Source organism: Clarias gariepinus, chromosome 1 (genome assembly GCF_024256425.1).
Source record: "Clarias gariepinus isolate MV-2021 ecotype Netherlands chromosome 1, CGAR_prim_01v2, whole genome shotgun sequence".
In the NCBI taxonomy this organism is placed as follows: Eukaryota; Metazoa; Chordata; class Actinopteri; order Siluriformes; family Clariidae; genus Clarias; species Clarias gariepinus.
The window spans coordinates 47,834,740-47,850,190 of NC_071100.1; the positions used below are offsets into that span (position 1 = coordinate 47,834,740).

At 40.7% G+C, this 15,451-nt stretch overlaps 1 protein-coding gene across 1 annotated transcript in view; it reads right to left on the reverse strand.

Moving 5' to 3' along the window:
* Positions 1-12,002: 12,002 nt before the first annotated feature.
* Positions 12,003-15,451, reverse strand: part of cdc73 (cell division cycle 73, Paf1/RNA polymerase II complex component, homolog (S. cerevisiae)) — a 33,276-nt gene continuing 29,827 nt past the window's right edge. The window contains exons 14-17 of the mRNA XM_053499012.1: positions 15,058-15,219; positions 13,244-13,344; positions 12,776-12,917; positions 12,003-12,497 (exon numbers count right to left, since the gene is read on the reverse strand). Coding sequence (XP_053354987.1) covers positions 12,461-12,497; positions 12,776-12,917; positions 13,244-13,344; positions 15,058-15,219 — 442 coding nt within the window. The 3' untranslated portion in view covers positions 12,003-12,460. The remainder of the gene's footprint in view (positions 12,498-12,775; positions 12,918-13,243; positions 13,345-15,057; positions 15,220-15,451) is intronic.

Consider the following 15,451-nt stretch of genomic DNA (forward strand, 5'->3'; position numbering starts at 1 on the left):
AAAGAAATGACTCTTGCAAAAGAGAAAGAACTTGTGATCATAAGAAAAGGTCTCACCTATGTTGAAAAAGATTCCCACAGCAAGTCTCCACACTGGGATACAAAGTATCCATGGATTCAGGACCCATACAACCTTCCATACAACAGAAGTGGGGTGGAAAGTGCTTTCCTAAGAACAGAAAGACAACTCAAGAGAGTACCAGAATGGCGAGGTATTTACGCTGCCCAGGTCCATGATATGGTCAAAAGAGGAGCAGCAATGAAACTCACCAAGGAAGTCATTGAGAAATGGAAGGGACCAGTTTGGTATGTTAGCCACTTAGTGGCACCAAACCCCCACTCAACAACCACCCCGGTACGACTGGTCTGGAATAGTAGCCAAAAATTCAATGGACTGAGCATGAATGATCTCCTGCTAAAAGGACCAGATGTACTCAACCCAATCAGAGCTATCTTGCTTCAATTTAGAAAGGGAGTTTTTGCTGCTCTTGGAGACATAAGATGTACAACTCTGTCTAGCTTGAAAGGGTGAAGTGCATCTTCACAGGTTCCTTTAGAGAGATACTGAGGAAGAAGACATAGGCGAGTATGCCATAACAAGGGTCAAGATCGGAGATCGTCCTGCTGGATGCATTGCGCAATTAGCTATGCGTGAAACAGCACGATTGGCAAAGTTTGCTCATTTGAAAAAGGAATGCAGAGTATTCGAGGAGGATAGCCATGTGGATGACATCCTCACATCCCACAATGACCAGGAGAAACTGACCATGATAATAAATGGACTTGAAGAGATTCTGATAGCCGGCAGATTTGCACTCAAGCCATGGGTTAGGTCAGGGCAAAGTGGGAGGCAAGTGACTGGTGCACAAACACAAAGTCAAGCAATCATACTTCCGAACCAGATGAAGGAGGAAGAAAATAAAGATTTTGGAACAGGGTACTTGGTAGAAGGAGACAGACTCTACATTATGACTTCCATTGACTTCTCAAAAAGGAAAAAAAATGAGAACAGGTCAGAACCTTTTTGAAAGTGAAGTGAAGCTAAAAAAGCCTAATCCTAAACCAGGAGACAGCTACTAAGCCAGGTTGCTGGGTTCTATGACCCAATTGGTCTCGTTACGCCTGCCAAGCAGAAAGGTGCAATTCTTGTCAGGAAGGCATTCCAAGAGACAGGAAATAGGAGCTTAGCTAGACAAACATGGGACAAGCCACTTTCTGAAAATCTCAGAAATGAGGCCATTAAACTCTCAAAAAAGGAGTTTGTGCAGTTTAGTCAAGTTAGGTTTCACACAGTAGTTCTCAGATTAGTCGAGTCCAAGACCAAGTTAGCACCACTGGACCAGAAGGAAGATGCTGTCAAGGCTGAGATCTGTGGAGCAGTTTTTGCTGCATGTCTCAGAAAACACTTCGAGAAGCATGGGCGGATGGAAGTTGAACATTTGTTCCAATTAGTAGACAGTCAGACTGTGCTCTGGGCCGTTCAACATGATAGTTATGGGTTCCAAACATTTTTTGCAAACAAAGTTGTAGAAATCCAAAAAGCTGAGCCAGCGAGTGACTGGTGGTGGATCCCAGGAAATGGCCCTGGAAAATCGATCCTGCCAGTTCTTGTCACATAAATGGGGCAACAGAGACCACTGTTTGCATTGTACAGCGAGCAACACAGACAAAACAGAGGAGGTCATCAAGGAAATCGACAAACAAGATTGTCTGAACAAAGTTGTCTTGGTTCGAGCAGAAGAACAGGCACAAAAAAAAGCAAGTGTGAACTACTTGGGTTCAAGAACCAGTAGTTCAAGTGGGAGGTGTAAAGTTAAATAAGTGAAATGGTGGATCTGAAGTCACTCGACAAGGAACAACTGTGACATGATCAGAGTATGACATCACAGTATGCATCACCTCACAGTCACTAATGGAGCAAAGGTACAGACTCAACATACAAGCACCATCTGTGACAGACAATCGCCACCTCACAGTATCTACTATGATGTAACTATGATATAACAGTATAGGGTCTGTGTATAAAAACGTGTGTGTAAGAGACTTCAGTCAGTAACATGTGAGACAGGGAAGCGCATCGGCTGCTGGTCATCTCAGGGACACTGATGGTATGATAATACCGCTCTTTACTCATACAAAGGACTGATCGCTTGAATCTTGATTGAGTTACTTGATTTTTAATTAATTCACTATAGTGCTCACTACAAGAAAAAGAGTAACCTATGGTATGCTGTGATTGTTGTTTAAGCTTTAAATGTATTCACAAAAAAATGTAGTATGATGTTGTGTATTACATGTCCTTTAAAGGATTAATAGAATAGTATGTGTTAGTTAGTTATGTTAAAAGCTTAGTTAAATAATTCTGATGTTGTATTTGTTTAAATTTTATTTACCTGTCGTGGTTTAGAAGTAGTGATTTAACGGTTATTTATCAGGAATAGTGATGTACCCTTTTTCGACCTCGCTCTCTCTCCCTCACTTAGTCAAATCTATTTTGAACAATTCTTGTGTAACCTGCAAAGCTGTCAGACACAAGAATTAAAAGTGATTCCAGAGTTGATTCCCGTGTCCCCTGTAGTTGGCTATGGCTTTTTTCAAATTTGAAGCAGAGGCTGATGTGCAAATTCCCAGATAACTTGACAGCTATATTAAATACATAAAAAAATTAAAAGAGCACCGCAGATCATTTGAGAAAAACTAACCAATTAGCTTTGGTCAATCATTCTGACCTCCTGGATCAGCTGCTGAAATTCTGTGTTTATTCACACGTGAAGAATGGGGTGCACCCAAACACAAAGGTTTTTTTTCTCTCTCTCTCTTTCACTTTTCCTCAAATAACAGCTGCCGTTTTCTGCGTAGTTCCCGACGCATTATGGGACTTTTACTTCTGGATCATTTTTATGTTACAGAGTCTTCTGTTGGCCTTTAAGGTCAGTTTAATGTTTAATGTAATCAGTTTATCTACTGTAGGCAGGAAAAGAAACACACTTTGCATGCCTAGTTTGTTTACGCATGGATATAAGATAAAGATCTACAACTTTTTAATGTAAATAATTTGAGCTGCTCAGGTTTACAAGCAACAATGTACAGGCAAACGGTGCCATTTCTTTTGCACTTGCTCAGACTAAAGTGTAAAAACTCAGTTTAGAGAAGATATTAAATGACTCCAAACCAAGTAGCTTTGTTTATAAATGGAATTAACTATTTACCTTTCTGCCTCCCTTCGCCAGAAACCATGAAGATTTCAAAATACAAAAATTCAAATTTTGTTTGTCACATACACACCCATACACAGTATCATATGCAGTGAAATGTTTTACAATCGCCCAGTATTTTAAATAAAGAATAAAAATAAGAATATAATACTAAAAAGAAAAATTTGAATATGAGAAGAAAATATCCAAATAAGGAATATTAAATATGAAATAAGAATATATTAATAATAATAAAAAAAAATAAAGTACAGAAAAAATATATTTTTTAAAACTTTTGGCTATAAAATTCACATTAGGTACAAGTAATTAAAATAAAAAAATAGAATAAAAAATAGAATTGAGATGGAATTAAGGTGGAATCTACTGTACGGTCATGGGCATAGCAGCATAACAATGTACAAAGTATGTGCTGATAGGAAAATAAGTAAAATGTGCAAATGTGCATAGATGTGCAATGTACTAAGTGGTGTATGAGTGTGGTTTTGTAATTGAGAGTCTGTATCACCTGTAGAAAGAAGCTTCTCTTCAGTCTCTTTGTGTTAGCCTTCAGGGAGCAGAAGTGCGTTCCTGACCACAACAGAGAAAGAACAGTCGGTTGTTGGAGTGACTGAGGTCCTTCACGATCTTCCTGGCCTTTGTCCAGCACCACTTGTTGTATGATATAAGTGCAGGTCAGGCAGCTCGGTGGGAATGAGTGTTTAGCAGATCGCAACCCCCCCTGCAGATCTCGTCTGTCCTGCATGGTGCTGTCCCGAACCAAGTTACAATGTTTCCTCTCAGGATGCTCTCTATGATGCAGGAGTAAAGGTTCCTGAGCACCTTAGAAGGCAGTTGAAGGTGATCAGGCCCACCACAATGGTGTCACCAGCAAACTTAATGATGGTGATGGAGTTGGTAGTGGCCACGCAGTCATAGGTGTATAAGGAGTACAGCAGGGGGCTCAGAACACAGCCCTGGGGTGCTCCAGTGCTGAGGGTGAGGGAGGCTGAGACATGCCTGCCCACCCTTACTGCCTGTGGTCTGCAAGTTAGGAAATTGGAGATCCACTAACACATAGATAAGCTAAGTCCCAGGTGCTCCAGCTTAGTGATGCGTGTAAAGGGAATTATAGTGTTAAAAGCTATCACCTTCTTCTTCAAACTTGAAAAAAGTCATTAGCCAACTTCAGGACACACAGAAATTAACTCAGGAATCACTTTTTAATTCTCGTGTTTGACAGTAAAGCAGGTTACACAGCAATTATTCAAAGTAGATTCAACTAGAGCGGTCAATAATTTTAAATAAAAAATTACTTTTTTTTAAATAAAAAAGTCAGTGGAAGTCATAATATATAGTTTGTGCTCTACCACGTACTGTGGAACCTCGGATTGTGAGTAACACGGTTTGCGAGCATTTTGCAAGACGAGCAAAATGTTTGAATAAATTTTTAATTGATAAACGAGTTCAGAAACTTGTGTGTGCTGGCACGGGGTCAAGTGTGTGTGTGTGTGTGTGTGTGTGTGTGTGTTTGTGTGTGTGCTTGCACAGAGGTATGTGTGTGCTCATGCAGGGGAGAGTGTGTGGTCGTACTGATGTATGTATATGTGTTCGCGTGGGGGGGCGTGTGTGCTTGTGCAGGTGTGTGTGTGTCCTACACAGCAGCCCCTTCCCCCATTTCTCCTCCTCTCCTCTCTTTGGTCTCAATCACTACAGCTCGATTCTTTTCAAAAGTAAAGTACAGGTTAATTAGTTTCATTTTTACTTAATATTTTGTATTAATTATTTTATATGAATATTTTTGGGTTGTGAAATGGATTGTTGATGTTTTCAGTATTTCCTATGGGGGGAAATTTGCTTCGATATACAAGCACACGTCCGGAACAAATTATGTGCGCAGTCCTTGAGTACACTGTACTCTGGTCCCAAAGCTTTATTTACTTTTTCCTTCTTCAGGTTTGGAAGCATGATCACTTGACTTTAAATTTGTGCATCAGTCACTTGCCTCTCGCCCTGACCTAACAGTGCAAATATGCCAGCTGTCAGAGTCTTCTCATGTGTGATGTGTGGGATGTGAGGATGTCATCTATGTAGCTATCCTACTCCAGTTTCACGCATAGCTTATTGCACAATGCATCCAGCAGGGCGATCTCCGATGTTGACCCTTGTTATGGCATATTTTTTCTCCATAGAACATTGGTGAGACCTTTTCCTATGAACTCAAGTTCCTTCTCTTCCACTAGAGTCATTTCTATTTCTCCAGTTACCCAACAACACCCACCACACTTTGGTTTGCAGGTTGCCCCAATACTGTCCCACTTTCACACAAATAGGAAGCCTATTCGTCCAGGCTTTAGCCTTTTCAAAGATCTCCTCACATTGGCTGCATCTGCCCTGATGGACCGGGCAAAATGTGTTTTAGACTCATGTGCTGTCATATCCAGCTGGCCTTTGTGAGTTTTGACTATAATTCTAAGGAGATACCTTTCTGTGCCCACTCTAATGGCCATCTTACCAACTCCATGAACCACCAAGGTAATTTTCTTTTCTCTCAACTAGGTGGATAATATAATTTGTGTCTGAGTCCTGCATTAGCGGCTACCTCCATCATCATGATAACCGGGAGTTCTTTTAATCCACTTCCGGCCATTAATCCCATCTTGTCCCTTTAAGAGCAGGCTACCATCTTAGCTTTGTTGGCGAATGCTCTCTTAAACCTTTCTGCTGGTTCTGGTGAGAGTTCAGCAAAAAAGCTCCTTCTTCTTGTCTATAAATCTGCTTCCTTTCCTGGGGTCTTTGATTGAGAAAACCTCGAATGATATCCTTGAGTTTCCCTTTTGGACAAAGGAGGTAATAGTGGTCTGACGAGGCTCCCATTTTACATTCTTTATTCCTGCAAAGATAGTTGCCGTTGCTGTCACCATCCTTGTGACATTCCAAGCACTTTTTACAAGCACCCAGTTTCTTAACAATGGATTTCTTCTCGGCTATTTTTTAGTCCTTTGAACTTTTTGCAGAAGAAGATTTTGTCTCTATGCTTCTCTTCTCCATACACAACACATACACTTTCTGTAGAAATATTCTTTGTTATCCTGGTGAAGGTATACCTCTCAGATTTTTTATCTGGCTTTTCTGCCTTCTCTCTGATTTTGAGCTGCTCGAGGCTTTTTAAAATTTCTTTTTCTTTCTTTAGGAACATTAGTAGTGCATCAAAGTGGTTCTCTGATGTGATGCCATTTGCAGGATCTGTCATGTAGACGACAAAGAACATTTTAGCATAATTCCCTCTCCTAGTGTTAATGTAAGTGAGTGATGAATGAAGTACATGTGAAATGGCATCATCTGTTGAACGGTTTGGACAGTATGCAAACTTTAGAAGAACCAGTGTGCCAGGTAGTAAAGAAATGATAAAGTCTCTAACCAGCCGTTCAAAGCACTTCATTACTACTGAAGTCAGGGCTACAGGGCAATAACCATTGAGGGAAGCAGGCTGGGGTTTCTTTGTGACAGAAACAATAATTGGCATGTAGGGATTACCGACTAGAATAATGAGAGATTAACTATTAAATATTGAATAGACCACCCCTTCTCCGAACGACCAGGTGCTGTATTTCACAACGGCTGATGTGAAAAAAACTCTACGCCGTGTCAACCCACGTAAAGCTGCTGGACCAGACAACATCCCAGGCAGAGTCCTCAGAGAATGTGGAAAACAGCTGGCAGATGTTTTTACCGACATCTTCAATATCTCTCTGAGCAGCGCCGTCATTCCCACATGCTTCAAGTCCACCACCACCGTCTCTGGCCAAAGAAGTCATCTGTGTCCTGTATCATTGACTACCGCCCTGTTGCACTCACAACCATAATTATGAAGTGCTTTGAGCGGCTCTTCATGAGACACATTAGGACCCTGCTGCCCCCATTACTGGACCCACTGCAGTTTGCATATCGTTCAAACCGGTCGACGGTTGACACTATCTCCACCACACTCCACCTGGCACTGACACACCTTGACAAGAAGGACACTTACATCAGAATACTGTACATAGATTTCAGTGCAGCATTCAATACAATCATGCCCCAACACCTGATCAATAAGCTGAGCCTGTTGGGCCTGAACACCTCCCTCTGTAACTGGATCCTGGACTTTCTGACCAAAAGATCTCAGGCAGTGCGGATCGTGAACTGTACCTCCAGCACCACCACACTGAGCACTGGGGTCCCCCAGGGCTATGTGCTCAATCCCCTGCTGTTCAGGCTGCTGACTCATGATCGGTAGCGACACGCAGCTCCAATCATATCATTAAGTTTGCTGATGACACGACCGTGGTGGGTCTCATCAGCAAGAACGATGAGTCAGGGTACAAAGAGCAAATGCAGAGGCTAAAGGACTGGTGTAAAGACAACAACCTGTCTCTAAACGTCGATAAAACAAAAGAGATGGTTGTTCACTTCAGGAAGACATAGAGCGATCACTCTTCGCTCAGCATCAACGGCTCTTCTGTGGATATTGTCAAGAGCACAAAATTCCTGGGTGCACACCTGGAGGAGAATCTCACTTGGTCCTCCAACACCTAAGCTGCATCACTGTCTGGTTTGGGAATTGTGCCATATTAGACCACAAGTCTAACCTACGGCGGATAGTGGTGACAGCAGAGAAGATCATCGGGGTCTCTCTCCCCTCTATCGATGACATCTACTATACACCACATGCTGCATCCGCAAAGCCACCAACATTGTGGCTGACCTGACACACCCCTTTCACTCACTCTTCACCACATCCAGACTATGTAACAGTTTTTACCCACAAGCCATCTGTCTCCTCAACACAAAGGGACTGGACTGAAACACACACACACACACACACACACACACACACACACTAATCATTCAGATGAACTAAATAACAGCAGGACTAAACTGATAAACACACACATGCACAATAACCCTGATCTACAACCATCTCACAATTGTTCATACCTACCTACCTGAACTGCTCTTTGCAATATTTGCACAATATATATATATATTTTTTTAATCATTGCTGCTACATCAGGAATGTCAATGTTTACTGTTTCTTTTCCCAGTACCTCAACTCATACCTCATTACTAAAAAAAAGTATTGTAACGTGGTACATTGTCATGTTACATTGCTCTGTAGTTCTTTGTTTGCACATTTGCACGTACACTTTGTTGCCTGGTGTCTATTGATCTAATTAGATCTCTTAGTTAGCTAGCTGGTTCCGGTAAAGTGTGTTGTTAATTTATGTTGTTGCATGTACTGTATGTAACACCTCGGTCCTGGAGGAACGTTGTTTCGTTTCACTGTGTACTGAACGGTTTATGGTTGGAATGACAATAAAAGCCGACTTGACTTGATTTCTGTGAACACAGGTGCCAGCTGGTCTGCCCAGGCTCTGGGTACTTGACCTGGGATGCCGCCTGGACCTGCCGCTTTCCTGTCGTTCACTCTCCTGAAGGCGTTCCTTACTTCATGCTCGGAGATGATGAACGTGTTTTTGGTGTTGGCATTTTCTTCTTGTCTGCTGCCACTAGCATTAACTTTAACATTTGCATTAGCTTAAGCCTTAGCATCATTGGCAGCAGCCTCGATGTGGCCTTCAAGTTGTTGAATTTTTTATTTGGCCCCAAAAGGAAATTGTTTTAACAAATAAAGAAGCTGCCTTCAAAAAAATCACATGGATTGATATCTGGACTTCTTGGAGGCCTTCATGTCGTCTGCGTCATTCCAGCAAAAATGCTGGTCTAACCAGAATAATCAGAGTTCTACAGCCATTAAATATTGCCTAGTTAATTTTCACCCACCATGTAGTATTCATCCTCTTCTCTTACACCAATTAACTTCATGTCCCCTCTCATCCATAAATCTCCTCTTTGGTAGACTTCCTGCCTGGTAGTTCCAACCGCAGCATCCTTACACCGATAGTCAAAATCTCTGACTTTATCTCCAAAACATCGAACATGGGGATAATATCATTCTTGATCCTATTTATCCTCGTCACTGCCAAAGAGAACCTCAACATCTTCAGCTCCAACTCGTCTTCTCTTCAGTGCCACTGTCTCTAAGCTGTTGAGCATCGCTGGTCTCACCTGAACACCTTTCCTTTCATTCGCACTGATAATCTTTTATCACATCTTTTAAACACACCAGACCCTTTTCTCCACCCATTCCAACCTGCCTATACACGCGTCTTTACCTCCTTTCCACACTCTCCGTTGCTCTGGATCAGACACAAAAATTCAGCTATACATGATATTTTCTCTAAAATCTGATTACTCTTCTTTTTTTCTGTTAAATCTTTTTTATTAAATTTTTCATTTCTGTGTACCGTAAAACCTGTACATTTCATCATTAAACACAAAAGCAAGTTCAGATCACACTGAATTAACATTTCCTGAATTAACATTTTTTTTTTCATTTTTTATTTTGTTTTAAAAATCGCTCAGTGACGGTGCCTGGATGGCTGCACACATTGCTTATTAGGTCAAAGTCGCTCATAAATTTACAAGTCACTGGCATAGACACACCCTCATTCCATGACACATGGCTACCAATAATCTCCCAGAGATGGTGGTGGAGCTCCTGTTTATTGTCTGCTGTTACTTTGTGAATAATGATGATGATGATGATGGAGAAAAGGACTATTAATAAAAGTCAGAATTAAAATCACCTTGCTGCCTTGTTAACATTAGTTAAAATACACATTTTCTTTCTCTTCACACTCCAAGAGTTTGCCATTTTTAATAAAGAAACTTTTTGGTGCAAGAATGCAAATAATTTCCTTTTAGATCCTTTCATTTGCATATTTGGAAATCATTGGACTGTTTCGTCTCTCGTATCTACCCTCTCTTCTTATAGAAACGACACATTAAAAAAAAAAACCTGCTGGACAGGTCACACCCAATAGCGGCAAACTTGATTGGAAGTAACGACGTGCATAATTTCACAAGATGATTTTTCTGTTCATAAACTGACTTGTTTAACTCCGTGATTTATGGAAGGAGTCCCTAACGTCAGCACTTTGTAAGAGTCAGAGGTAAAAAAAATATATATAGACCTTTTTTATGCATCTTTGTTCTTTCTCAGTAACGTCTTTTTTCATAGTTTTTTCACTACAAGAAAAAAAAATACAAGCAATTCTGCATTGTAATAGTAAGCAATAAACATATCTTTTTTACATCTGTATTTTCTGTTACATAACTGAATTTCATTAATCAACAGAAATTCAACTCTCTCTTGCAACTCGGCCAAATGTGGTTAATGCTCATGCAACGTGATTTTAAGACTTTTTTATTGCCTGGTTTTCTCTTTTATGTTGTAAAATATTAATATATAATATTAATTAATGATTTAACATTAATTAAAATAAACCTGTTTTAGTAGAAAATGATTACCACCACTGGACCAATCAGAACGCAGAACTCTATGGCACTGAGATTATAAATCTTTGTTGCGGTGTGTTTGTTTTGCTTCAGTGAGTTGTAGCATGTACTTGATATTGTGTTACATTTATACCTTTGTTTAGTTGTAGTTTAGAGAAGTGCCCCTCCCCCCCTCCGAGTTAAGCTGTGGTTATTTTTTAGCGGTAATGTTGCATTATGTACTTGAATGTGAAGTTGTGTTAGATGTGATAAGGTTCCGTCACACCATGACAGCTGGTTACTGATCATCTCCCAGATAGCGGTGAAGCTTTTATTTATTCTAGTGAAGTTGTAACCTGTTTTTTTTTTATTTTTTACGTGACTAGATGTGTTAGAAATCCAGGGTGGGTCTGCTGTTTATTTATAAATGACGATGATGTTCGTTAGAAGTCTGGTTCCTCTTAAGGTTTCTTCCTCATACCATAAAACATTGACATTTATTTGCATATTTTCAAATTACTAGACTGTTCCATCTCTAGTAGCGACTATAATTTACAATCTAAACAATACATAGATAAACAAAATGGGAAAAAAAACCCTGCTAGACAGGCCACGTCCACGAGGGACAAAGTTGATCTGGAGTTACATTATGCATCATTTTACCAGATAATTTTCTCTTTATAAACCGAACTGTTGTGTTCTCACTGCAATGCAGTGTGTGTGTGTGTATGCTGATGATATTACAGCACATTGTGTAGGAGTTCAGTACACCAGAAATGTCAATGGATAAAAAAAAAATTATAAAAAAATTCCGTAAGCATGCGTGAGTTTATAATATTTTGAATTGCTCGTGATCGTTCAGCATCCCGACGCGTTCTCACTAAAGGCCCTCGATACGAGCCTAGGAAAATTTGAACCTCATTTCTCTGAGATTTATGGAAGGAGTCTCCAGTGTCGGTGCTTTGTAATAGTCAGAGGTCAAAGCTTTGTACTTTGATTACGCGTCTTTGTGCTTTCTCAGTAACGTGACACTGCGTGGTTTTATTTTTGCCAGGTGAAAAATCTCATTTGAGAAACTCCACAATGTGATAAACAAATAAAAAATATCCTCTTGCGCAGAAAAAAAAAGCTCGTGTCGGTTTGCAATCTGTCGTGTTTTGTTAATTTTTAAAAAATATAGTGTGTTAAACAGGGCTTGTCCTAGGCTTGTACTCCTCGTGTTGTTAAGTCGTGTGTGTATCAAGCCGTGTTTTTGTTCTTGAGCTGTAAAGCGGATTTGGGTGCCGTTTCGTTGGATTTCTTCTTTCGTTTATCTCTAATGCGCACAGCAGTCATTCAGGCGGAGCTAAGGCTTGCTGTAACCACAGCGCCGCCTGGTGCTGAACTTTTGTGCTGCGAGTGTGGTGTAACAAAGAACACAACAGTGAGCTTACAGTGAGCGCTTTTACAAACGGCAGTTGTTTTTATTAGAACCTCAGTAAGGGAGCATCTCCTCTTTCATCCGTTTTACATCAGCATACTAAAATAAGAAAGAAAAAAAATAAAGAAAAAGAAGCCAAAATAATTCCCCCCCTCCAAAAAAACCCCCAAAAACAAACAAAAACAAATGAAACAAAGGAAAATAAGGAAACTTCTAAACAATGTAATTTTCCTCACCGAGATCTTTCTCTTTACACACACAGCTGCATGAAAAACAAACTGAATAAAGCTCACTCTCTTTCTCTCTCTCTCACTCACTCACTCACTCATGCACTCTCTCTCTCTCACACACACACACACACACACACACACACACACACACACATTTGAATGCCTGGCTAAAAGTGCTGCTGGCTGGTTTAGGGCGAATTCAAACATGTTGATTTTGTAGACGATGTCAAAGCGCGCTCAGAAGCGCAGGTGAGACTTGTGTTTCACCATGTACCTGTAAAAAAACACACACACACACACACACACACACACACACACACAAACACAAACACCATTTGAGTACAGAAGGTACAGTAGATACTGTTTAAAAATATGCAAATGGTAAAGAAGTGTGTGGATAATTCTAACACAAAGAGAAAAAGAGACGGAGACAAAAGGATGCGGTGGACACACCCTGCGTTCCTTTATTTTATTCAAACCCGCACTTATCTTCTTCAAACACATACACGTCATCAACTTCCTTTCTATCGTTGTGCTGTGGAGTTGTCCTACCTGTCCAGCGTCTCCCAGAAGCGCAGGAAGACGGGTCGGTCCAGGTGCCGCTTGTGGTGGCTCAGCTCCAGCACGGTCACGTCCCACTTCTGCACGTTGGGGTCCATGCGCACTTCGTCGTACTTCAGGTGGAACGCTCGGACTGAGGGGGACGAGAACACGAGGCTGAGGATTAACTGATTAAATAATAATTGCACAGGTCTGTACCGCGATTTTATATTTTAATTTGTTGCTAATCAGATGGCACTACATTACATGACAAAGCGATAAACAACGTTTTTATTCCATGCAAATTAATTGACACGGCAAAGCAACAAATGATTATTTTGATTCGAAACAAATTAGGTACACCACTTACGAAGCGTCAAACGACGATATTTCAATTTGACGCAAATCACGACACTTAATAGCGACAAACCAGACATTTTACATCGCAAAAGAAAAAAACAAACAAAAAAAAAACCTTACTTTTGGCAAAAATGTCGACGGGCGATCCGTCAGGCAGGAGCCACGGCCAGCCCTTAAACTGCCAGGCAGGACCCTGGACAAACACAGCCACCACGCGGTCCCTGGAGGAGGAAAAAAAACAAACATAGATTAACTTTTTATTTTTAAAATCCAACTTGATACAAGCACTTAGAAAACACACAAGTTAGCTAAACACATCGATCCCGATCCGCACGCGTGTGCGCGACGCTTTCAGATGTTTCCTAAAGTAAACGTTCAATAAAAGACTTTTTTACTGGTAAAAGTGAAGGACGTAGACCTGAACACATCCTGACGGTAAATCTCTCCATCTCTGGCTAAATTAATATTTGTCCAACTAAACGCCTGGTTCGAATTGGCTCAGAAGCAGAAGCTCTACATTTGACAGTTAAAGCATCAAAACACAAATCGAAGGTAAATGTGAGGCTGAAGCTCTTACAGGTTTGTTTAATCGTGCTTTAGCACTTTTAAAGTGTCGAGGTCAAATCTCTATTATGACCTTAAAAGGGAAGATTTAATCGAGGTCTGACGGGCTTATTTTACCTGCTTATGTTTTAAAACGTAAGAATTACGTCAAAAAACTCTTCAAAAAAAGCTTAAAAAAAACTCATTTATATTAAATTGATGCCTACAGTGCTCGCTGTGAAAGGCAAGAGTTTTAAAATACAGAAAAACTCATTTTTTAAAACATAATTAACCTCGATATTTACATTTCTAGCCTACTTATTTTGTTATTTTTAATATGGACAACCCAAAAACATGTTATGTCTACGCCACCCAGTGGTAAGGGCCCAAACAAAAAACAAACAGACCCCAATTAAAATAAAACATGTAGAACTTGGCCACCAATCACACGGCCACTCAAAACATGTCGACGCCACCTGGTGGAAAAGGAGGCAGAGACAAAACGCTAAACAAATAAACAAGCAAAGAAGCAGAAACGAGATTCTGATAAGATGGGAATCTAAAAGTACACAGCAGCTAGTCGGAGACGCAAACAAACTAAAACAAACTAGCAAAACAGGTAGGACACACACTCCTCCTCCCTCCTCCTCTCACTTTTACACACACTCCTCCTCCCTCCTCCTCTCACTTTCACACACACTCCTCCTCTCACTTTCACACACACTCCTCCTCTCACTTTCACACACACACACACACACACACACACACTCCTCCTCCTCTCACTTTCACACACACACACACACACACACACACTCCTCCTCCTCTCACTTTCACACACACTCCTCCTCCTCCTCCTCTCACTTTCACACACACTCCTCCTCCTCCTCCTCTCACTTTCACACACACTCCTCCTCCTCTCACTTTCACACACACTCCTCCTCCACTAGGTGTGTGTGCGTGTGTGTAAGTAAGAGAGGAGAAAGGGGGGAGAGGTTGTCGCACAAACACACCTACACAGTGCATATACACAGCAAACAAACAATAACAGAAACATCTGTTCAAAGGTAAAGTGCAGGTTAAATTGTTTTATTCTTATTTTATATTTTGTGTTTATTTTTATTGTAAAAATAAAAATTTTTTTTGTATTCTGTGTATTTATATTGTATTGTATATTTTTTGGGGGGTTGTGGAACAAATAATCTGAGTTTCCATTATTTCTTATGGGCGAACTTCACGTTGATCTTGAAATACGAGCCCGCTTCCAGGACCAATTATGCTAGCAATCCAAGGTTCCAGTGTAATTAATAAAACAAACAAACATAAAAATGCATAATTAAAAAAAATAATAATAATTTTGTTCTTCCAAACACCAGGGGTGAAAACTGCCGTACCAGTCCTGAGGTGCGAGTTTGAGCGGCTGGTCGATCACGCGGTAGGGAACGGTGACGCTGATGCTGGACCCACCGGGCTGAAGCTGCTCTTTACGCCTCTGCAGCAACACCTCGTTGTCCCGCTGGATGCCCTGCTTCTTTTTCTCGTCGGACGTCACAAACCTAAGGGTAAAAAAAAATACAAATAATAAATTCTGTTTGACCAAAGCGAATGCACGATCGGCCGTTGCTGACTCGGAATTAGTTTGTGATGCGCCAACGCGACAGAGAACAGGATGTAAAAATCACGGTTAAAGGTGCAAAGCAAAACCACACGTCAATACTTAAAAGGCATTGCTAAGCCTGTGAACAAAACCGCATCTGGACATATCTGTTGTTAGTGACGCCCTCGTTT